Raw genomic sequence first — 23,488 nt, forward strand, 5'->3', positions numbered from 1 at the left:
CCCAGCTTCCCAGAAGTAATCATGTAAATTAGATGACTTTAAGGAGAACAGAAACTTCAAGATTTCAGTTTTTAACAGGGACGGGTTAACAGTGCATGAAAGCATGGGGGAAAAGCTAATTTTGTTTACTTTTTTATTAAATATTTATGCATGCCGGTGTGTTTTGATTGATGACAATTGATCTTTTTAAATGAGGTTGTTTATGCTCTGTCCTTAAAATATGAAGCGCTTTATTTCGCTTTGTGGTCATTCTCACAATTGTGGATATTGTTGTAAATATGATGTGTTATTACTAGTGAAGTAGTTTACTTAGTGATAACTGTAAGTATTTATGAAGAGCGGGTTTACACTTCAGGATAATTCATTGACGGTAGAGCTCAACTACCCTGACGTCGTCCTTGATGCTTCCTTTAATTACCTAATGCTTTGTTGCCCTCTAGTGGTTCTGCAAGTCATTTACTCAAGAATATGATATTTGTGAGATAGGAGAGCTTTGATAAAGTAGAAGCAGTACATTGGGGTCTTGTGATTACCCCCACCCAGTCTTTGAAGTCCCATGAGGAGGTTGCCATGGAAATGAGACCATGGAACACAGGGATTCTAGGCCAAACTGTTTCACACTGTTCTTTGACCTTGCATTAGACTTCTGAACTTTCAGACCAAATATGAGAGAGCAGATTAAGTCCAGTCTATCCCTATCTCAGAAAGTCATCAAAATCATTACCTTTGTTGCTGAAACTGAAATATATTTCCAGTTGTCATATGACACTGACTTCCCACATTCCTTGAAGTATACCTATAGTTACAGAATCCCAGAGATAAACTCTGAAGTCTTTGAAAACTTAAAAATCATAAAAGTAAATGTTTGAAATTAAGAGATACTAAAAACTACAAACAGCTATTCATACTTTTAAAAACTTAGATGAATTCAGACTGTGAAAATTAAAAATGAAATGCTTTATCAGAACCAAAATATAATGAGAATCAGTCCACTAGAACTTAGAAAGTTCAAATTGGTTTGAACTCTACAGTATAATCGTAGATGGCTCTGATCCATGGTGGGAAGACCAGCACCTAGGGCCTGCCCAGCTACCAAGGTTCCTTTAGAAGCTTTGTAATTCTAGAAAAATTCTACTTCATGGCATCCCTAGTAGAGTAGCTGTGTATTGGAAGGAATAAATATGTTTACTTTTTTCCACTGGAACGTATAGAAATTTGGGGACAGAGGACTTCTTGAGACAGTAGTTTAAGAATATGATATTTGTGCAGTACTTCAGCTACCAGACGCCTCCAACACACGGCCCCGTTTGGGTCTCAGAAAGCCCTGCAAGGCAGAAGGACAGAGACTGCTGTCTTCCCTACTTGACAGGGAAGAGGTTCAGATGGGGTTAAATGATTCTCCAAAGGCTTCTGAGGTGGTGAATCTGGGACAGACGACAGGCAGTACGTCCACATACCATGCGATCTGTCTGATAGCCTCGAACTTTGAAGCTAAGGTAGAAATAGGACTTTTAAAAAAACCCAAACAGGATCTAGATCTTCATCAAATAACCATATTTCAGGTGTCTAGATTTAGCCAAAAGCCTCACTCATCTCATGTGCCCTTCTGAAAATGGTGACAGAGAGAATCAGCTCACATTCTGACACTTCATAATTTCAAGGCATTAGACTGCGCTTTCACTGATGCGCCTCGACCCCTGAACGTCAGTCATCAGCTGCAATCTTCATTTTAGAAAAAGTCCGAGCTGTGCTCTAACAGCGTGTCTGTTCTGCCCGTCTGGTCTTGGCCAGTCTGGTGAGAAACTGGTTCTGTCCTATGCCTACAGATAGAGGAAGATACTGTGTTGATCTTCATTACTTAATAGCTGACCTTTCTTTATTCACTCCCAGTGTGCATGGGAGGCCATGCAGAGTCACTGAGTCAGCAAGCATCTGATGTTTCTCATTCTCAGCCCAGTCAACAGGGCTTTATTCAATCTCTACTCAGAGCTTTCCTTTCAGAAGACCAAAGAGACAGACCTGAATGCACTGTTACAAAATAGGTCAACTGCAGGAGGGCAGGAAATAGGAATACAGGCTGTACCTCAACAAGTCATTAGTTCAAACCATGTTAAGATAGAAACGTTGCTCCCAAAAGCAGATTTGATTCTTAAACTTATGGATTTATAATCCCTTTATACACAGATGACTTTTGCTGTCATCAGGTATTTAAAATCTACACAAATTTCACTTAGAGCAACCTGGCAGCATTGGTAATAGCATCAAGTCCTAACTTCTGCTAACACAGAAAAGTGATGCTGTCCACAACATGAAGTTTGATTTTAAGGCTGTGTCCCTGACATTGTAAACTCTTTTAAAAAGAGAAAATGAATAATGTAAAAATACACTCCTTAAAAATCACACAGTTATTCCCACTAGTATTTTTCAGGTTTTCACATCATCACTGCCTCAAGAAATAATGACATTCAATAAAGCTGTGAAAAGTGTCACTTTTAAATTGAAAGTTATTTATAAAAAATTAAGTCTTAACATAAATGCCACCTAATAACACTTTCTCTTGTTTCTGTTCTCACAGAACCCTCAGAGGATAAGCAGTTCTCAAGCCACTCAGCCTCTCGCCACCCCAGTGGTGTCTGTGACAACCCCGAGCTTGCCTCCGCAGGGACTCGTGTACTCCGCCATGCCGACAGCGTACAACACGGGTGCGTCCGCTCCGGCGCCTTTCCCGAGTGGTTTTTTTCCTTTGCTTTTTGATCAAGCTGTCCTTTCGTAATTTTTCTAAAAAGCATATTTATTGAAATAAACTAACTTGCAAGTATTATGATACTAGCCTTGAACAATAATCACAGAGGTTACACTGCTAGTAGAGTGAGTTGAATAAGGCATTTTTGTTTATGCAGTGTGAACATTTAGCCTTGGAAAGAAACAAGCAGCCATTTCCAACATTGTGGCAGGTGTCAAGCCAAGAAGCGGCTGGCTTGGTGCTCAGGTGCTTTCTGTGTGTCCTGTTACACAGTGTGACACTCTGAGTCAGGGATTTGTCTCTGCTGTGTTGCCTCCCTCTCTGTGTGTCCTGTTAGACAGTGTGACACTCTGAGTAAGGGATTTGTCTCTCTGCTGTGTTGCCTCCCTTTGGACCCAGGTGAGCCCAGCACCTGGTGTTTCCAAGGCAGCAGGAAAGATAGCAGTGGTTAAGTGACGCCTCGCCAGGGCTCAGACTGCAGTGCAGGGGGTCATTCTTCAGTCCTCATAAATGGAGTGTGGTAGAGGTCATCCAGTCTTAGATTGGAGGAGAAATGCTTTGGCACAGTGCTTTCTGTCTGCTCTCAGGAGCTACTGGGAGGGACCGAGCAGTAGATACATCCCATTGCCATCTGAATCTGAATTCCAAGTAGTTCTTTCGGAACAGAGACAACTTAAAAAGATTTTTTGAAAAAATGAAGCCTCTTAGGGAATGTCCTTCCCCTTTGCCAACAATCAGTGTGAGAAAAATGCCCACATCCGGCCGGTGCTGCGGCTCACTAGGCTAATCCTCCGCCTAGCGGCGCCGGCACACCGGGTTCTAGTCCCGGTCGGGGTGCCGAATTCTGTCCCGGTTGCCCCTCTTCCAGGCCAGCTCTCTGCTGTGGCCAGGGAGTGCAGTGGAGGATGGCCCAAGTGCTTGGGCCCTGCACCCCATGGGAGACCAGGAAAAAAGCACCTGGCTCCTGGCTCCTGCCATCGGATCAGCGCGGTGCGCCGGCCGCGGCGGCCATTGGAGGGTGAACAACGGCAAAGGAAGACCTTTCTCTCTGTCTCTCTCTCTCACTGTCCACTCTGCCTGTCAAAAAAAAAAAAAAGAAAGAAAAATGCCCACATCCATTAGTGGCAGACTGGCCTAGGGTCTGTGCACCATAGTCCATTGTTTGTCTTAGGAGAGCTAGGGGTTACTCACTCACAGCACTTCTGTTCAGTGCATTCATCACCTGGCTCGATGAGACACCACCCTAAGGACATAGCGTTTCTAGATCAGGAGACAGGACACACCTGAGATGGTCACTGTGGAGGGAAGTCCTGGGTTGTTTCAGTGACCTGTGTATTCTCTGAAACTCAGAGAAGTGGGGAAGGAGGGAGGTCTGAGGCTCAGCTGGCTGAGAAAGATGGCGCTTGAACTGGATGTCAAAGTTAGCTGCAGTTCACTAAGCATTTTATAATGGACTTTTTGATGTACTTAGAGATCCCACTATACTTACTTTTAGAAATGCTGTTGATTAGATAGATGTTTCTGAAACGTCTAGAAGGAATTACCACAACATAAAAATGGAGGCAGGCTCTCACAAAACCACCCATCGCTTAGCCTCGGTCTCATTCCATTTGTTGGCTGCCTCTGTCTAGGAAGGGAAGAATCCAGTTTGGACCCTGTTAAATTTGAGCTATTCAGAGAGGCACAGATGCACATGTCTAGTAGGTTGCTGGAAGGACCTAGAGGCACAAGAGAGTTGTAGACTGGACAGGGCACCAGAGAAGGCGTCCAGATGCAGGACCCTGCCCCAGCCTCCCTGGGCATGGCTGAGGCAGTCTTTGAGTGTTTAGGAGAATGTCAAGTCAGGCCAGAAGCCCGGATACCAGCTGTGCCACTGCTGTTCCGTCCCTTTTTAAAAATACCTCTGTTGAGACGGGAGAGAGAAGTTAAAAGTAGAGGAGTTTTTGCCACCTCTCTTTAGAATAAAATGGAAAAGACAAGTGTTAATGATAAACTGAAATAACTCAACATGTGAGTAATGTCTCATGTCCCACGTCTGGGTCACTGGGATTATGACTGAACCATTGATATAAAATGAGCTATGTTATACTCCTGTGACCAAGAAAGTGTTTTTTTGAACTTGAAATTATTTTCCACGTGGTCAAGAAGCTGTGGCAGTACGAGTACTTTTACATAAATGCAGTTAATCGTGTCACCGTGTGTTTATTGTCTGTGCCACTAAGCATGGCACCCCTGTGAGAGGAATTGCTTGTCTCTCCTGGATCCCTGTCTATCGTTCGGACTTGCTGGCCTAGACTCAGTCTGGGTGAGTCCAGTGTTGCTCCGGGTGCCAGAGGGTAGTGACAGGCTTGTTGATTTAAAATAACAATTATATAGGAGCATCCTTTAGCAATGGCTATTTGCTATTTCTATTTACTTGTTGGAAAACAGTATCTTTTGTGAATGAAACTATAAACATTTAGTACAGAATGGGAATTTATTTTGCTTCAATAATCCCAAATAAATATACAAGGAGCTAGATCTTACATACCTCTACAAAGAAAATTTGGAGGGGTTTAGAATACCCCTGATTGTGTTGTACCTGACTTCTCTGAACCTAGGGAGCTGCTGTTTGCAGCTGTTTTTTTTTTTTTTTTTTTTTTTTAAGATTTATTGATTTATGTGAAAGGAAGAGTTACAGAGAGGCAGAGGCACAGAGAGAGAAGACTTCCATCTGCTGGCTCACTCCCCAAATGGCTGCCATGGCCAGAGCTTCATCAATCTGACACCAGGAGCCAGGAGCTTCCTCCAGGTCTCCCACGTGGGTGCAGGGGCCCAAGCACTTGGGCCATCTTGTATTGCTTTCCCAGGCCATAGCAGAGTTGGATTGGAAGTGGAGCGGTTGGGACTTGAACCGGTGTGCACATGGGATGCTGGCACTGCAGGCAGTGGCTTTACCCGCTACGCCACCGCGCCGGCCCCAACAGCTGCTTTGTTTGAAAATAAGATTGGCCTGGTCTTTGCAGCATGCACTGAGTGTCTCATCTTCCTTGTAGATTACTCACTGACCAGCGCTGACCTGTCGGCCCTGCAAGGCTTCAACTCCCCAGGAATGCTGTCTTTGGGGCAGGTGTCGGCCTGGCAGCAACATCACCTAGGACAAGCAGCCCTCAGCTCTCTTGTGTGAGTGACCAGAATTTTCCGGAACCTTCCTCCTGTGGGCACACTCCGTTCCTGGCAGTTGCGGTCTTTTGCTCTGTGGAGTCTCATGTGAAGAATTCCCCCGTGGTTTCTTTTTTGAGTGTACCCAAGCATTGGGAGATTTTCTGTTTCCATGGCCCCAGGTCATAACTTGGTTACCGAGTAAACTAGGTACTCCTACTCCTTGAACGGTCTCAGGGAGCAAGGAATCTCTTGAGGGGACATAATAAGGTATTGAGACTTGGCTGGTGTCTAAGGGGGGTTCCAGGTACAGATGCCACCCACATGCACCTCTTATACCCACTGACTAGGGCATGCGCCACCCACTCCCGTGTCTGCCACCCAGCACCTTCTCCGGGACCAGTGTTAGAGGAAATGGAGCTTGATGGCATTTGCACACACCTACTGCTTTCTCCTCCCACACCCACTCTCTCTCTTTTATTTTTTTACATTGGTGAGCCTCTGTAGACATTGAGAACAGGAAGATGAGCCGTGCCTTCCACCTTCTCCCAGGGTCAGAGGGTAGAAACCTGGGGATGCCGCGTGGGAATCAGCTCCCCAGGAGTTATGGGCACAGTCCCAACCTGGCACCCGTGCTCTGGCTCGTCAGCAAAGAGAGTGTTCTTATGGCAGAATGTGGGGCTGGAGGCAGAGGGTTCACAGTGGTACCCAGAACACTGGCTTTCCCTGAATCTCGGGGAGAAGGAGCAGGGCCTTCACAGAGCCAGGGCAACGTGGGCAAGTGGGCACATAGAGGAGAGCTCCCCTCTGGCCTCCCCGAGGGCCCCACTGACTCTCATGTACAGCTGCAGACACTGACAGAGTTCTGGATTCTTCAGGCGCAGAGTACCGAGGTTCCCACAGGAAGTAGAACTGGGTGACATAAGGACTGATTGACTTAGCGTTGCTCTTCCTCCCAGGGAGAGGTGATTTCTGTTAGTGCTGAGCGCTGCAGGAAACAAACCAGACCTGTCCTGGGGGGTGCTGAGAGGGCTTCGGCCTGGCTCTTTGCAGTGGGCAGTGTCTGTGAAGTCGTTACGGTTACGCATTGTGCACACAAACCATCTCATCTCTCGCTCTTTCACTCTTTTTTTTTTCCTCTCAGCGCTGGCGGGCAGTTATCTCAGGGTTCGAATTTATCTATTAATACCAACCAAAACATCAACATTAAGTCAGAACCAATTTCACCTCCCCGGGATCGAATGACCCCATCAGGCTTCCAGCAGCAGCAGCAGCAGCAGCAGACGCAGCCTCAGCCGCAGCCGCAGCCACCGCCGCCGCCACCGCAGCCGCCCCAGCCCCAGCCCCAGCCCCGGCAGGACATGGGGCGCTCCCCTGTGGACAGTCTGAGCAGCTCCAGTAGCTCCTATGATGGCAGTGACCGCGAGGATCCACGGGGTGACTTCCATTCTCCCATTGTGCTTGGCCGGCCCCCAAACCCCGAGGACAGAGAGAGCCCTTCTGTAAAGCGCATGAGGATGGACGCGTGGGTGACTTAGGGCTTCCAGGCTGATGCTTGTCCTTTGTGTCGCTGCAGTGAACTGCCCTACATATCTACATTGGTAAATAAGGACATGCGCTGAGTCTATTTATGTGTACATACATACATATATATCCCTTTACGTATATATGTATGTGGGTGTGCGTGTGTGGGTGTGTGTATGTGTGTGGCTGGGTGTGTTGCAGACACAGAATCAGGCACTTAGCTGCAAACTCCCTGTAAGTCTGCAGATGTGTGTCCCACGGCAGACAAAGCACCCTGTAGGCACAGACCAGTCTGGCACTTCCTTGGACTACTTGTTTCATAAGATAACCAGATTTTGCAAACAAATGTATTCCCATATATAATTCTCCCACACTAGCTTGCAGAAACCTAGTGGGCCCCTACTTGTTTTATTTAACTGTGCGGTGACTGTGTAGTTACTTAAGAAAAATGCTTTGTAGAACAGAGCAGTAGAAAAGCAGGAACCAAGAAAGCAATACTGTACATAAAATGTCATTTATATTAATTACCCAACCTGGCATGGGTCTCTATTGCAAAGGGGTGCATGGGAAAGGGCTGTTGATATTAAAAAAAATACAAAAATAGAAAACAAAAAAGCCCCACACATAACTGTTTTGCACATGCAAAATGTATTGGGTCAAAGAAGTGATCTTTAGCTAATAAAAAAGAGAGAGAATAGAAAACACGCATGAGATATTCAGAAAATACTAGCCTAGAAATATAGAGCATTAACAGTAAAATTAATATATTAAGTTATAATTGGAATATGTCAGAAGTTTCTTTTTACATTCATATCTTAAAAATTAAAGAAACTGATGATTTTAGCTCATGTATATTTTATATGAAAGAAAACACCCTTATGAATTGATGACTATATATAAAATTATATTCACTACTTTTGAACACATTCTGCTATGAATTATTTATATAAGCCAAAGCTGTATGTTGTAACTTTTTTTTAAGAGAATAGTTCTATCTTGTTTTAACTGTTTAGTTTTATTTTAAGAGGGGAAAAAAATATCTTGCAAGCAGAACCTTGGAAAAAAAAAGCCATGAACACTTATTATTCTATATGTAAATTAAAAGTTGAGCCAAACTTGTTGTGTATATAGCATCTTAAATATATTATCACCTTTGATGTAAGTACCTATGTATTGTATGGTCACCAGATTAAAAAGTATATTTTTGTGGATTGCCGCCAATTTGGGGGGAAAAGGCGAGATCCTTATTAAGTAGAGTATTCACTGTTTAATATTTACTATTTTGTTAAATATGCTGTACTTTGGATTTTAATTATTAGCCCAGTTGTTTTCAGAGGATTGTATAGGGGGGTTTCTCCCCTCACTGGTGGGGAGTGTGTGATGTTACATTGTAATCTTTGTGCTGTATGGGTTGAGCATCACTATATATTTTATATGTGTACATAAATAGCAAAGTGGCAAAAAATTGGTGTTAAGTTCATCCTGCATAAATATAAAAATGTGTTGTAACAGATTTTATAAGGCATTATTTAAAATTTGCCTTTTGTGAGGAAAAAATATATAGTAGAAAAAGCTGACCTAATTTAATATTACAGAAAATGGCAAAACAGTAGATGAGCACAAAGGTTTTCTAAGTGGTAAATGATTAGGGGAAGATGTCTGTGGGAAAGGGATCCATGTTTCCTTGACCCTCTCGAAGCAGAGTGACGCGGTGGGTTCCACAGCGCTGCCGTTACACTGGCGCTGTGTGCTGAAGGACACCTTGGTGTGGGGAGGGGCCTCTCGGATGGTGCAGATCCTTGGCCTGACTCCTGCTGTGCTGTTCGGAATCAGTGCCGCCCTCAGCTTGAATTCTGAACAAGGCCTTATTCTTACAGGAAGACACCTCACGGGGAAGAACAAGTTCATCTGTTTACTGGGCTTGTGCCATGAACAAAATTCAAAGTCCTGTATAGCTTTTATCGTAGGTTTTTTGAATACTCCTTTTCCTCAGAAACTGAAAAGAAGCGTTTGAAATGCTATTTTATATTTTAAACTTAATACTGAGCAGCTATCTACAGTTTCTACTTACATTGTTTCCCCCCTAAATTATGTTTCTTTTGACACTCTCCTCATCGCTGTTGTGACAGGTCGTCACCGGAGTCCTGACTGCTGGGGGTGTTTGTGCAGGACAACGCTGGGGCACTCGCAGGCTGCAGGGGGACTCTGCTTCAGCGGCAGTCTGGGCCATAAGTTTTGGTAGAGGCCAAAAAAGGGAGGGTGACACACACTGTCTCCTCTCTGTAGTAGCAATCAATATTTGGCTCTTAATCAGAAAGGATGGGTTTTTCTTTAAAAATGTACTTACTTCACTGAGCTACTTACAGGCACATTCTTCATAAGGTCACGCCTAATCGGAATGAGACAGCCTCCCAACACTGAATTTCTGAGATGATCCTTACCACTTTGTAAACCATTTATAGCTTTGAAGTGTTAAGTGATTCTTTCGTTATTATTTATGCATGTTCATGAACCTCTGCTGTATATTGGAATAGGAGTTAACACATTCACATTTACTGTCTATTTTCTTGTGTGCCTTATGAGATGGCTTTTCTGACTGTATCTCAATTGTCTTTCTTTCTATGCAGGTTTATAATCAGTACAACTACTGTTTTCTAAAATAATATTACACAAGGCTCGGAGTTTGTATTTAAATTACACTGACCAAGTAACGTGTATTCCGTTTTCAGGAACTGAATATTTGACTGTTAACCCTTGTCCCATGTGCCCCGTGTGACTGGGAGCACGTGGACTCGACAGACATCCCTCACCCAGACACCACGTGCGAACACATCCACATTCACACCTCTTGGCGGAAACCAACCTGCAGTGGGGAGGACACTAACTTTAGGTCCATCTTTTCTAACCCTTTTAGGACTCATGTGTTTTATATGAGACACCATGACGGGAAAATTGTATCCCTTCAGATGAAGTATTTTATTACTAAAAACAAAAGCAAAAAAAGCTTACACTGCACTGGCTCAGGTGCAGCGCCCCACAGCTGCACTTCCGTCCGTGCTCTCTGGAACTCCGCTGAGAGAGAGTCGCCATTATGTGTACACAGATGGTCCTGATCAGAACTCCATCTTTTGAGCCCTAATTACATCCATTGTGTTTTAGACGAAATCAGGGGTTTGTTCTAAAAGAACAATGTGTGTTTTACCATTTCCTTTAAATCTAAGGACAGCGTATAATGCATGAACATGACTTCTGTATTAACCATCATGCGCACAAGAAATACATAGTAAATAAGGAACCTGAGAACTCCTGGCATTGGGTCATAAGAAGCTAGATGATTAGAATGTGAAACAGATTTTACAAATGTAAAACTTTTATTTCTCTGTAGAAACTTTCTTCACTTTGCTGTGCAAGAAGACACTGCTTTGCTATATTTAAAATGGCTTTTCTAAAAGAGATTTATGTATTTGGTAAATGTTTGTAGTCAACAGTTCACACACGAAGCTGTACACGGTTTGAACTTGTAAAACCGTTTGGCGGCACAAGCTGGACTTTGTTGCCATCCTTGAGATGAATCTTTTAAGAAAAATAAGTTAATCTCAATTTTTCCCTGAATGTGTTGTTTTTTCTTCATTATACAATAAATATTATAGTGTACTTTTTATCAGAAGATGATACCTAGAGGTTGGTGTAAACTTTGTCTCCTCACGCCCGCGCATCCACTCTGCCAGGGAAACTGTAAGGCTCTGGCTCAGCCCCCAGGCCGCCCCTCCCCAAAGCCCTCCTCGTCCACTCCTTTCGCCAGGGCCTTTTTCATCTGAGGTCCCCTTCATACTGAGACATGGTCAGGGAAGCCGTCCCCGGGCCCAGCCGCCTCACCTTGCGTGGGTGCCTGTGCCAGCCCAGGCCCTTGACGCAGGCAGCCCGTGGGTTAGCCTGGCCGCACCGTGCACGCTGGTGTGCATCGGTGAAGTCCATCTGCCTTCAGTAAGTGCCTCTCACGGAAACGCAGATGCGGTGTGTGAGTGAATGGGCTTTGTGTGCGGGGGGCTGGACGGGTACCCCGTCCATGGCTGTGTGCTGCTCTGTGCTCATCTGCTCTGATCCTGTCGTTCAGCTGGAAAATGAAGTTAGTTCCCAGACTGCAATGGAAAGCGCTCTTTTTTCTGATCTGTTTCCTTGTCTGACTCCTAGCTAAGCAGATTCTTGTTGTCATTTAAGTTCAAAACGAAATTTTCGTGCTGGCTACAGTGGGGCTCTCACTAGATTCTGAAAGCTCATTTCCATGGCTAAAAATACCCTGATCACAGCTGCAGCTACTTAAAACCAATCCATTGCCTTTGCCTAGTTAGCACCCACAGTGCCTGGTTCCAGCTCTCGGCTTCGAAGCTGATTCTGGGTCTGACTGGCACTGCCTAGATGGTGATTGTCAGTTGGGGCCCTGCACCAGGCAGAGGGTGGCAGCCTGCCCCATCTTCCTGTCCCGCAAGCGGCTACTGGGAGTCCACTGGGGGGTGCCCTGTGTTTTGGACAGTGACCCCTCCCCACCAGCTGTCCCTCACGCACAGCTGTGCTTCCCGGTCCCAGTGCTGCATCAGCCGCCTCTTCAAGCACCCTGGTTCCTCTTATCCGAGAAGGGTGTTCTGAAACCACAGTCTGGGCATTCAACGTGCCTGTTGCTGGTGAAGTGGGCTTCTTCTGCAGACATCCGCTCCCACACCGGCTTTCACGGTAGCCTTGCCTGTCCTCACTGGGGAGAAACTGAGTCTCGTCATCTGCAGGGTTACTCGTTTGTTCGGTTCTAGTATACACAGAAAGTTACAGAGCCGCCAACCCAGACCCGTGGGAGCGACACCGTTGCCTGGCGAGAGCGTCCAGGTCTTACCCATCAAGGGTGTTCTCCTCGGCTGTCGGTAGATGCCCGCCCTCTGCAGGGGGGCTGTGCTGGTCACGGACAGTGAGGCCCATCCCTTGCTGTGTGACGTCCTCCGCCCCCGTTGGCTGTAATCCATGCTGGGGAGTATGAGTGGCATCTGAAAGAAACCTCACTGTCCCTTGAGAGCGACGTGTTCTGAGGACTGTCCCCGTGTCCTTGTCCTTGCTCCCAGCTCCCTTGCTCACTGGCCCTTGCAGACACACGGAGTTGCTGGGTTAATCTCGTTTCTCTCACACATGAGCAGCTTCCCTTCCCTTAGTGTATCTGGGGGTCACTCCTCAGAGCAGTCAGCGCCCAGAAGCCTTCATTCCTTTTCACGGCCGTTGGCCCTCCTGCTGTGGATGTGGCGTCCTCTACTAACCACAGGTAGGCATTTAGGTGGCTTCCAGTTGCAGTCATCAGCGAATATGCATTTCTGTATTGGCAGAGATTTACCTTCAAGGTAGGTCCTGGGTAAACGCACCAGCAGTTTCCTGAGGTCTCGCACAGTTCACCTCTGGGCTGCGGCTGTTTGCATTCCGTCCAGCAGCCTGGGCTGCTTCCCCAGGCCTCGGCGACACACTGTGGCGTCACAGTTTTTACTTTGCCAAACCTGATGCGTGAGAAAGGGCTGATCCATGTTTTCAGCTGCCTTTCCTGTGCGTGTGTTTGAACATGTTTATCTGTTCTCGGGCCATTTGCACTGCTCTCCTGTGTGCAGATTGTTCAGGTGTTCGTTCCCATTTGTCTACTGGGTTTTTTTTTTTTTGGTCTGCATCCCCCAATTTTCAATCTTTTTATACTGAGGATAACAGCCTGTTGTTTATATATGCTGTGAATTCACAGCCATCTGTCAGTCATCTTGACTTACTTTGTGTGTGGTGCTTTTGCCATGCAAAATTTTACGTAAAGTTCATCAATCGGCAGGGATTTTGAGTTGGATTTAGAAATCCTTTCCCTACACTCAGGTTGGAGAGGAATTCACGCATATTTTCTTGTGCTAGTATAGTTTGTCTTTCACATTTAGATCGCTACCCCACTTGGAGTGGATTCTTCCATACTGATAAAATCTTACGCTCATCTAAATGACTGTCTGGTTACCCTGGTGACCATTTATCACAAAGCACATCTTCACCTGTGCCGTAAGACGGAACCTTTATCACAGGGTACGTTTCCATATGTGTGTGAGTCTTGTGGGATTTCCTAGTCCATGACCACAAATTTTAAATGGCTCTCAACACTGCCCAGACGTGCAGCTCCCATTCCCTAGTCGGTTGGCAGCCTCACTTCTGAAGTAACTTTCACTCTGTCTCCTCTCCAAGACCCCAAGGCCATTTCCTCTCCTTCCTGGCCGATCACTGTCCTCACGTTTTCCATTGAGATAGATCCAGCGAGATGGTCCTCCTCCTCCTGTGGTGGTGTCCCCCAGCCTGCCTGCACGATTCCCCCATGCCCTGCCTCCCTGCTCCCCCCTCGCCCCCGCAACACACACACACACACACACACACACACACACACACGGGATGGACTGGCTGCCAGTACCCGAGCCTTCGATGCAGTCTGGGTCCAGCTTCTCTCTCCTAAAGGTCTTGACTCCTGTGGCTAGCCCTCTCTCTGGCAGCACCAATTGCTCCCTCCCTCCAAAAGAGCAGGAGCAAGGAGGAGCCAAGTGGCCACAAGGAACAAGGCCAGCACCGCCACTTTCCTGCTGGCGTGAGGACCACCGGGCCAGCTGCTCGGCCGAGAGGACACTCGGGAACAGGGAGCCTCGCGCCCCACAGGAAGGTGCGGTCAGGTGCACTGCGCTAAGCCACCACACACCTCTGGTGCAGCTGTTTCTCGGGCCTTGGAATTTAATGGACTCATTCCCAGGCCCAGTCCATGAAAACTGCCCCTTCTGATCTCCTGTGTCCCTGGGCCAGTCCAGGCTACATGCATAGTCCACCAACAGGTCTGCTCCTTGGGTCGGTCTGCCTCTGAGCCAGTCTTGCCCCTCGCGCCAGCATTCTGATTGTCCCTCCCCTGCCCCTAGTGTGGGTGTCTGCTGTTGGCCAGAATCGGATCAGCTCTCTTCTTTCACCTCAAGGAATCAGGCAGAAGGGGCAGTGTGGGGCAGTGATCTCTGCAAGAAGGGGTAGAAGACCAGGTTACACTGACCCAGGGCACGGGAGGCTCCCAGGCTGACTGAGAGATGGAGTCTGGAGCTGAAGGAGGCCAAGGCGTCCAGTGTTTGAGGGCACGGTACTTGGGCGGGGGGGTGGGGGTGGGGGCGGAACAGAGATCCCCCAGTCTGGCTGAGTGCTGGCTGCTCATGGTATGAGGAAACCACAGAGATGTGGGAAGGAGCCAACAGGAAGAGCAGAACAATTCCCAGCGCCCACCGTGGCCAGGAGTACGTGTGCTCCCTCACAGGGGGAGACCCCCAACGAACACAGCATCTGGTAGACGCTAAGGCTCAACTAGTCTCACACTAAAGACAGCTCTGGGTCTGTACTGATCCAAATGAAAAGTGAGTCTCAAAAGGATCAAGTAACTATGTCCTAAAACAGCACAAAAATATTTAGCAGAAGGTAACAGAATCTAGCATTCAACAGTGTATAATTCATCATATCCAGTGTCCAACCAAAAACTTACCAGGTGCGCAGGGAAAAAGTGGCCCAGTGGGTTAGGCCAACACTTGTGCTGGCACCCACACTAGAGTGCCACACAAGCCTGGCTGCACTGCTTCTGGTCAGTTCCCTGCCAAAGCACTGGGAGAGCAGACAGTGATGGCCCACGTATTTGGGTCCCTGCCGCCCACGCTGAGACGGAGATGGAGTTCCAGGGTCCTATCTCCACCGTGGCACAGCCCTGGCTGTTGCAGCCATTTGAGTAGCGAACCAGCAGATGGAAGATAAATCTCTCTCTCTTTCTGCCTCTCAAACAAATAAAAAGAACACAAAATAATACAATCCATAACTAGGAGAAAAACCAACTAAACTAGACCCAGAGTGATGCGAATGATAGAATTAGCAGGTCAGGATGCTAAAACAGCTGCTTGCGACATACTCTATGTTCGAGAATATCTGAGTACAGCGTTCATGAAAGCAGTGGAAGACAACCCCAAGTGAACCTCCAAAGGCTAAAAAATACTTGAAGGACAGTTCACTGATGTGATGAACAGACACTGCAAAGGAAACGCCAATAGAATGTCCAACGGTCAGTGGAGAGAAAACAAAACACCAGGGGCCGGGGCTGTGGCGTAGCAGGTAAAGCCACTGCCTGCAGTGCCGGCATCCCATATGGGCGCCAGTTCAAGTCCTAGTTGTTGCACTTCCGATCCAGCTCTCTGCTGTGGCCTGGGAGAGCAGTGGAAGATGGCCCAAGTCCTTGGGCCCCTGCACCTGTGTGGGAGACCGGGAGGAGGCTCCTGGCTTCTGGCTCCTGATCGGCACAGCTCTGGCCGTTGCGGCCACTTGGGGAGTGAACCAGTGGATGGAAGGCCTCTCTCTACTCTGCCTCTCTCTAATTCTGCCTTTCAAATAATAAATCTTCTAAAAACAACCGAAAGAGTGAAGTGTAGGACAACATCAAACAGTGAACTTGTAATTGGAGAATAATCAGGACAAAAATCTCAGGAAATAATGGCTGGAATTTTTCCAAATTAGATGAAATTATTTAAAACCACAGATCCAGAAACGTGAGCCCCAAACAGAATTATAAAGGAAACCGCGCCAGGGTTTGTCATAATCAAGTCACCTATTTTTTTTTTTTTTTCTTTGACAGGCAGAGTTAGAGACAGAGAGAAAGGTCTTCCTTTTCTGTTGGTTCACCCCCCAAATAGCCGCCATGGCCGGCGCACCACGCTGATCCGATGGCAGGAGCCAGGTGCTTCTCCTGGTCTCCCATGGGGTGCAGGGCCCAAGCACCTGGGCCATCCTCCACTGCACTCCCTGGCCACAGCAGAGAGCTGGCCTGGAAGAGAGGCAACCGGGACAGAATCCGTCGCCCCGACTGGGACTAGAACCCGGTGTGCCAGCACCGCAAAGCGGAGGATTAGCCTAGTGAGCCGCGGCGCTGGCTTCAAGTCACCTATTCCAACCCGCGCCACGTGTGTTCTGAGATTGTATTTAGGCACATGCGTCGCAGGACCCGCTGCACCGACTGCACGTTCTTACTTCCTGTGTTCTTGCTGGCTGGAGAGACTGCCCCTCCCAGCCCTAGCCAGATGCCTGCTGCGTCCAGTTCTCAAGATTCAGGCTCTGGGTCAGTCCTCCTCCCACTCCAAGGTCGCTGCCCCGGTGGACGAGTTGAAACTGTAATTCTCTCCGCCCCTCTCCGAAGCCATGCCCGGCTCAGCCCCTCGGCGCCCCGCACCAGTGGACTGTCGGGCTCGGGGCAGACTCCGAGCAGCTGCATGAGGAGGAAGCTCCCTGCTCTTACACTCAGTTTTTCCATCTGTAGATGGGGACGAGGGCCTGCCTCCTCAAGTGGTTGGAAAGGATACACTGAGTTCCTGCAGGCAGCCCTTAAAGAAACCGCACGGCCTCCAGCGAGGACCGAGATGACCGGTTTTGCTCTTCCTGGAGACTTTCCCACACGCAACGCAGAGCAGGCGGGCGCAGCACGGGGCGAGGCCCCGGCCCGGCTCGGACCGGCCACCGCCGGCCCCAGCCCACCTCGCCTGACCGCAGTCGCCAACGCCCAGATGAACAAAGACGGAACCGCTTTTCCTTCACAGAAGATACTGTTTTATTCCACTGGGAAAGCCGAGAGCGGACCTTCGGAGTCGGCCGGGCAGCAGCGGCTCTCCCCCGGGCCCGGGCCGGGCAGCGCGGCGGGCGGGGGGAGCAGCCACCTGCAGGGCTTCTGCAGCCAAGGCGCGCGGCCCCGCCCCCCAGAGCGCCTCGCCCGACCAGAACACAGCCTGGCGGAGGATTTAGATTTGCAGACTGGACCTGGGGAGACGGCGTCACACACAGCGCAGAGGAGGGACCGCAGGTCCCCGCGGCCTCTCTGCAGCCCCCCCTCCTGCAGGGGGTCTTTCACACTCATCTCCAGGCCAAAGGCGTGCGATGCCACAGCCCCCGCGAGCTCAGCAGCCCCCCGGCACTGCTGCTCTCGGGTCCACGGCCCCGGGCCTGAGCCCCCAGCCCTGTCCCTCGCAGGCAGCGGCCGGCTCCCACTCCCACCCTGCCCGCTGCCTCGCTGGGCAGGCCCCTTCTCCCTCAGGCACCTGGCCCTCTGCCGCCTCCACAGTCAGGGCCACCTCGGGCCTCTCTGTGTTTGGTCTTTTAAGACAAGCCACACTGTAGACAGACGTCATTCCAGGGCACCCGCTGTGGCGCCCGGGCCCTCGGCAAAGTGGTGAGGACGCCCCAGGTCAGGTACGCACAAGGCTGCTACTCCGGGCGCACGCTGGGACCTTGGTGACAGACCCGTGTCCGCTTCCCAGAATGCGACTGCAAGCGCTGGGTCCCAGCACCGTGGGGACACCCCCGCGGGGAAACCAGGCAGTCGGCCTGTGAGGCTGAGCTGGGCGGCTCTCAAGACACGACGCAGGCATCGCTCCATGACGGCAGCTGGGATTTGGGGCTTCCCCAACCCTAGGAGCAGCACCGCCGCAAAAGGCAAACCGGAAGTGGGGCCTGACACACGGACTCGCCGCCCTCTCACCTGGGGACACAGCAACAGCAGCCCACAGTGCTGTCCCCTGGAGACACGGAAGACTACTCCGCGCCAGTCCCCACGTCACAGCGGGCAGGGGCGCTGCCGAGCCGACGCCAGGCGCTCCCGCGCTGCAGGTCCCTCGGCCAAGGGCGTGCCTCTCCTCGGAGCACGGTGACCTTGGGGCTGCCAGTCCGCTAGATGTCTTCACGACACGGCCACCTGTCACACACAGCTGCCTCTTGCTGCTCCTCTCTGGATACACGGGCTGAGGGCACTGGGAGTTTGGATCCGGCAGCCTTGGATTGGCAAAGCTGGTGCCCGGGGTCAGCGTGGTGTGCAACACGGTAGTGACTTCTGAAACATGTCTGTACATCCCAGCCACACCCGAGGACGTGGCCGTGACAGCTGGTGCGTGTCCGAGGCCACTGCTAAAGCCGGGCCTTAGTGCCCTGCCGGGGTGGTGTGACTTAACCGGCCGTCTGAAGAGGTGCCGGCCGGCACTGGGGTCGCTGGTCTGGGGGCCTGGCCAGGCGCCGCACTCAGTGCCACCGAGCTGCTGGGGGACGTCGTGTTCAGGCCACTCGGGGCCTCGCCAGAAGCCTGTATTCTAAAATAGACCAAATAAAACAGCGGCAGAACCACGCCAACGAGGAGCATGATGACCACAGCGTTCCACCACCGAAGGCCACAGTCGGCGCCGCTCGGCGGCGGCGCGGGGGGAGCCGGGAGCGGCGGCTGCCCGGAGGTCTCCAGGCAGCCGCCCTCCCTCCGGAAGGCTTGGGACTGCACCACGCGCTCGATGTTCCGGTCAATGCCCTGGAAGAAATCCGTCAGCTGGCTGGCCTGGGCGTCCGCGCGCGGCAGCTCGGCCAAGGCCGCTCCGGCCTCGGGGGACGGGCCTGCGAGGGGCTGCAGTTCTTCCCGCGTCTCCGTCAGGATCCCGTGGTTCCTCACGGGAATCTTGATCGATCTCACGGCATATAAATCCTGCTCTCTGATGAAGTTGTTGACTTTCTTGAGATCTGCGACCTAGGGAAGCCGTGAGGACAAACAGAACGTGTGAACGAGTCAACATCCAGAAAGCGCCTCAACCTCGCTGGGTGACGACCCGAGCCCAGCCCACCTGACACTGCGGTGGCACACGGGACCAGTGTCGGCTGTGTGGCCGTGTCCGGCTCCCACGGAGCCTTCGTGCACAGCTCAATGGCTGAATAAGCAGAATTTCCCAGGGATTTGTAAGTCTGAGCAATCGAGGATCAGTTTTGGAAAACAGATTTAAAACAGCCTTCGCGACTGCACCGTGTTTTGGGTGACACTCACGCCCCGGAAGCTGGCCAGAGCCCCTTCCTGCCACCTTTCCCTTGGGGGGCAGCAGTGCCACGTCTGCCTGGCCTTTGTCCCACCCCTGAGCCCGGGGAGAGCCGCCGCCGGGAATGAGTCTGCACCAAACACACGAGCTTCCACCAACTCCACTGGCACAGCCGGACCTGGTTCTCCCGCACTAACGTTTAAGGTTTACCACGTTTTCTCTCTCGGAAGCACAGTGGGACACACAACCTCGTCTTCTAAACAAAAGCGACCTGTGGCTCCTTCACCCCAGTTCAGAGCTGCCTGCTTAGGAAGCGCAGGGAGCGGGCACGCGGCCGGGGACGTGGGCTGAGCGCTTCCGTCCAGCTCAGGACGCGGCAGCGCGGCTGAGCTTCGTCAGGTGCCGGAAGGTTCCAGACCGACGCCTCGGCCCATCGAATCTTTCTTGGGACAGACGTGGGGGAAGTGGGCCCGCGAGGCCTGCGTGCGGAAGCTCACGGGAGACTTGGGAGCCTCGGGACGTGGACAAATCCCACAGGCCTCGGGGCCGCCTCATGCAAGTCAACCCCGCCCTGCGTTTACTCAATGAGCGACCACTTGCATCACGTGGCTGGACTGGCATGGGCCCACTTCTAATGTCCCGTGTCCTGAGACTGACGCCCGGGAGGCTGGAGGCCACTTGGTCTTTGTCCCCAACAAGCAGCGAGTGTGCTTATTTAAAAGAGGAAAACCCATCACTTTTCAGACACGTTATCGGAGTGTACTTCAAAAAGTTCGTGGAAAAATAAACTTCTCTTTTAATTCCATTTTCCCACAAACACTCTGCACATTCTTGAAGAATGTATCAGAAACCAGCACTCCAAGAAGCCAACGCCATCTCTTGGGGCCTCTGCAGGGCAGGATTCCCTCTGCGGCCAGGTCCTAAGACCCCAGGGCTGCCCACTGACAGTGACCCACGTGCAAACGTCCGCACCCCGGCAGGGCTGCAGCCCCGGGCAAGGCTGCAGCCCCCACACAGTGCCTCGTGACCTGGCCGAGGCCAGATGAACGACAGAGCCCTCAAGGAGGAAAGACTTTTTTATTAAGTAGCTTACACAGCCTTGAAGGCTGTGGAGATGGGCAGCACAGGGTCAGCAAAATGAAACGGCTCCAATCTGGAAGGAGACGCAGCCGCTCTACAAATACTTGCCTACTGACTTTGCCATTGTTAGTCACTCTGAATGCTGCAAACATAATTAGAGAGAAAAGCAGGGTTATACAGGTGCACAGCACACAGAGGCCAGATCATGCAGGTTTAAAGGAGAAATTTTACCAGATAAAGCTACCAACAAGAAAAAGCACAAGTAGCAAGGAAAGCAAGCATGCCAAAGCCGCCTCGGGTCCTGGATACACCCTGCCGGGGTGCTCCGCGGAGGGGGAAATGGGACGCTCTCAGAATCTCACCGCGGAGGGCAGAGGGCGGGCGGCGGCGCGGGCCATGCAGACAGCGCGTGCACGTGAGCCCAGGGCTAACAGGACAGGCACGCGCCCCAGCCACCTCGGGTGCCCCGCCCCGAGCCCCTCCGTGCAGTCGGGTCTTACTTTGCAGCCGTACTGGAGGGCCAGCTTGTTGAGGCTGTCCCCCGGCGCCAGCTCCCGCTGCAGCAGCACCGTGGGGCCCCCGCCCGGCGGCGGGGCGCTGCGCCTCTGGCGCTCCTTCCCCCGAGGCCGCAGGGCCCCCGGCTGTGCCTCGTCCTCCGAGGAGTCCCCACTGGCGTCCTGAAACACGTACACGTGGCTGGTCGCGGTCCTGCAGATGGCCGCCGGGCCTTGGAAGGGCTTGGCCAGCACTTCCTCCTGCCTCATCTTCGTCGCTGGAAACCGAGGCTGAGGGTCAGTTCCACGCAGGACTGCACCACCTCCCCTGGCTGCAGCACAAGGGTCCTGAGACAGCCCCTCCCCAAGTCACACGCCCCAGGACAAAGCCGCTGGCTCTGCCCGCACCCCTTAGAGGCCGGGTTCCAGTCCCGGCTGCTCCACGCCCATCCAGCCCTCTGCTCTGGCCTGGGAAAGCAGCGGAGGATGGCCCAGGGCTTGGGCCCCGCACCCGCGTGGGAGACCCCGATGAAGCTCCCGGCTCCCCCCGCCCAGCCCCCGCCGTTGCGGCCATCAGGGGAGCGAACCAGTGGTTGGACGCTCATGCTCTCTCTCTCTCCCTCTCTGTGACTGTGGCTTTCAAATAAATAAACAGATCTTAACAAAACAAACAAACACCAGGAACCGGCTCCGGCTGGCTGAGAGCGCAGGCGGGCGGAACACAGACGCCCTTTTTTCTAACTGTGCACTTTTTGTGCAAAGAACAAATGAACGCCCTACCCCCTTCTCCGCGGCTGTACCTCCGACACCCACGTCAGGACAGATTTCTCAAGAGGCGGCCGGGGTCCCGGCAGGGCAGGTGTGGCCCGCCCGGCCTCCTCACGCTGGGAATCCCCAACCCAGAACCTCGCTCAGGGCGCTCGGCTCACCACGTCCTCGCCAGCGGCTTGGCCACCGCACGGCTCACCAAGTCCTCGCAAGTGGCCGGACCCGCCGCCCTGCGCCCAGCCCCGAGCCACGGCACCCTCTCCCCTACTCCAAACTCCTCGGACAGACTCCAGGGGGGCTGGCATCGGGCGCCGGGGGCCGGCAGGGGCGGCCACTCCGGCTCAGCCCGGGGCCCGCCCCCGCTCCCCGCCGCCCTGCGCCCAGCCCCGAGCCACGGCACCGTCCCCCTACTCCAAACTCCTCGGACAGACTCCAGGGGGGCTGGCATCGGGCGTCTGGGGCCAGCAGGGGCGGCCACTCCGGCTCAGCCCGGGGCCAGACCCCCGCTCCCCGCCCCCCTGCGCCCAGCCCCGAGCCACGGCACCCTCTCCCCTACTCCAAACTCCTCGGACAGACTCCAGGGGGGCTGGCATCGGGCGTCTGGGGCCGGCAGGGATGGCCATTCCGGGTCAGCCCGGGGCCAGACCCCCGCTCCCCACCGCCCGGGGCCCGCCACCCTGCGCCCAGCCCCGAGCCACGGCACCCTCTCCCCTACTCCGAACTCGTCGGACAGACTCCAGGGGGGCTGGCATCGGGCGCCGGGGGCCGGCAGGGGCGGCCACTCCGGCTCAGCCCGGGGCCCGACGCCCGCCCCCTCCTCCCCGGAGCACCCGGGGGTCGCGGGCACGCTTCTCAGGCCTGTTTCCCCACAGCCCTGTCTGCGCAAGCAGAGGGTCCCTACACACAGAAACCCTAAAACCCAGGGCGGCCCACCCCCGGGCTGAGACCCGCGGAGGCCCACCATTCCACAAAGGCACGACCTCCGACCTCTGACCTCCAACCGCAAACAACCTGGGAGCAGCCCTCCGCGGACGCGGCCGCCGCCCCTCCCGCGGCAGGAGGCGCGCCTAGGAGACCGCGGAGCCGACTGGCGACGCCAGGCTGCAGCGCGGCCGTGAGCCCGCAAGGGCCCCGGCACGGCCACCGGCCCCCTCCTCCCGTCCCCGGTGCCTCCGGGACCAGGGCTCAGGCCCGCCTCGCCCCGCCGCCGCCGAGCCTGCCGATTGGCTGCGAAAATCAGCAGGCCTTCCGGGGGCGGGGCCACCGAGGCAGCCAATAAGAACGGCGGTGGGCGGACCCTGAGACGCGCGCGCTTGGCGGAGCGGTCGGCCCCAGAGAGGCAGAGCTGGGGGCGGGGCCGAGGCCAGGGAGCGGGAGGAGCGCGCGGGGGCCGGGGGGCGGGGCCTCAGACTGGGCCCACCCCCGCCCTTCCCGCCCCGCCCCGCCCCCTGGGCCGTGCTGGCGGCCGCTTGCTGGGAGCCGCTGCTTTCTCCTCGGTCGGAGGTGTCCGACCCCGCCCGCCTGTGAATTCTGAATTCAAGAATTCTGAAGTGAAAAGGCGCGGAAGTTACGTCACACACCCAGGTGTGAACGTGAAAAACTTGTACCCCGAAAAGGAAACCCACAAAAGGGCAAACTGCAGTCTGAGGGGGAGAATGGGACCCCCGCGGCCGGGGGTTGAAACCCTCGTGGGCAGAGGCTGGGGCGGCGCTAAACCTCACGAGCGATCAAGTGACCCTGTACCTTGAAACCAGACTTCGGGAGCTGTGTCCCTGTCCTGGCAAATCCGGCCCACGCGGGAGGGTGCGGGCGTCCGCGCCGCCTCCCGTCCCCGTGCCCCCGCGTGGACCCGCCTCCCGTCCCCGTGT

The 23,488-nt window shown here is 52.7% G+C and overlaps 2 protein-coding genes across 21 annotated transcripts in view; one reads left to right on the forward strand and one right to left on the reverse strand.

Annotated features, from left to right (window-relative positions):
* Positions 1–11,080, forward strand: part of MEF2A (myocyte enhancer factor 2A) — a 152,246-nt gene extending 141,166 nt beyond the window's left edge. For all 18 annotated transcript variants that reach the window (XM_089311163.1, XM_089311162.1, XM_051822954.3 and 15 more), the window contains 3 exons: positions 2,576–2,702; positions 5,779–5,905; positions 7,029–11,080. In XM_089311163.1, the coding sequence (XP_089167289.1) occupies positions 2,576–2,702; positions 5,779–5,905; positions 7,029–7,422 (648 nt within the window). In that variant the 3' untranslated portion in view covers positions 7,423–11,080. The remainder of the gene's footprint in view (positions 1–2,575; positions 2,703–5,778; positions 5,906–7,028) is intronic.
* A 5,947-nt stretch (positions 11,081–17,027) lies between these two features.
* LYSMD4 (LysM domain containing 4) lies at positions 17,028–22,844 on the reverse strand. Of its 3 annotated transcripts, none has more exons than XM_002721777.6 (3): positions 22,632–22,844; positions 20,859–21,130; positions 17,028–18,998 (listed from the first exon to the last, which is right to left on the reverse strand). In XM_002721777.6, exons 2-3 carry the CDS (start codon positions 21,120–21,122, stop codon positions 18,411–18,413), a joined length of 852 nt encoding a protein of 283 aa, XP_002721823.2. In that variant the 5' UTR covers positions 21,123–21,130; positions 22,632–22,844; the 3' UTR covers positions 17,028–18,410. The 3 variants fall into 3 exon arrangements, with proteins under 3 accessions (XP_002721823.2, XP_051678922.1, XP_008246992.2); XM_051822962.3 differs by having other exon boundaries at positions 22,582–22,772; XM_008248770.5 differs by having other exon boundaries at positions 22,615–22,756.
* Between the last annotated feature and the right edge of the window lie 644 nt (positions 22,845–23,488).

Source organism: Oryctolagus cuniculus, chromosome 12 (assembly GCF_051225735.1).
Source record: "Oryctolagus cuniculus isolate XC-2025 breed Fujian yellow rabbit chromosome 12, ASM5122573v1, whole genome shotgun sequence".
In the NCBI taxonomy this organism is placed as follows: Eukaryota; Metazoa; Chordata; class Mammalia; order Lagomorpha; family Leporidae; genus Oryctolagus; species Oryctolagus cuniculus.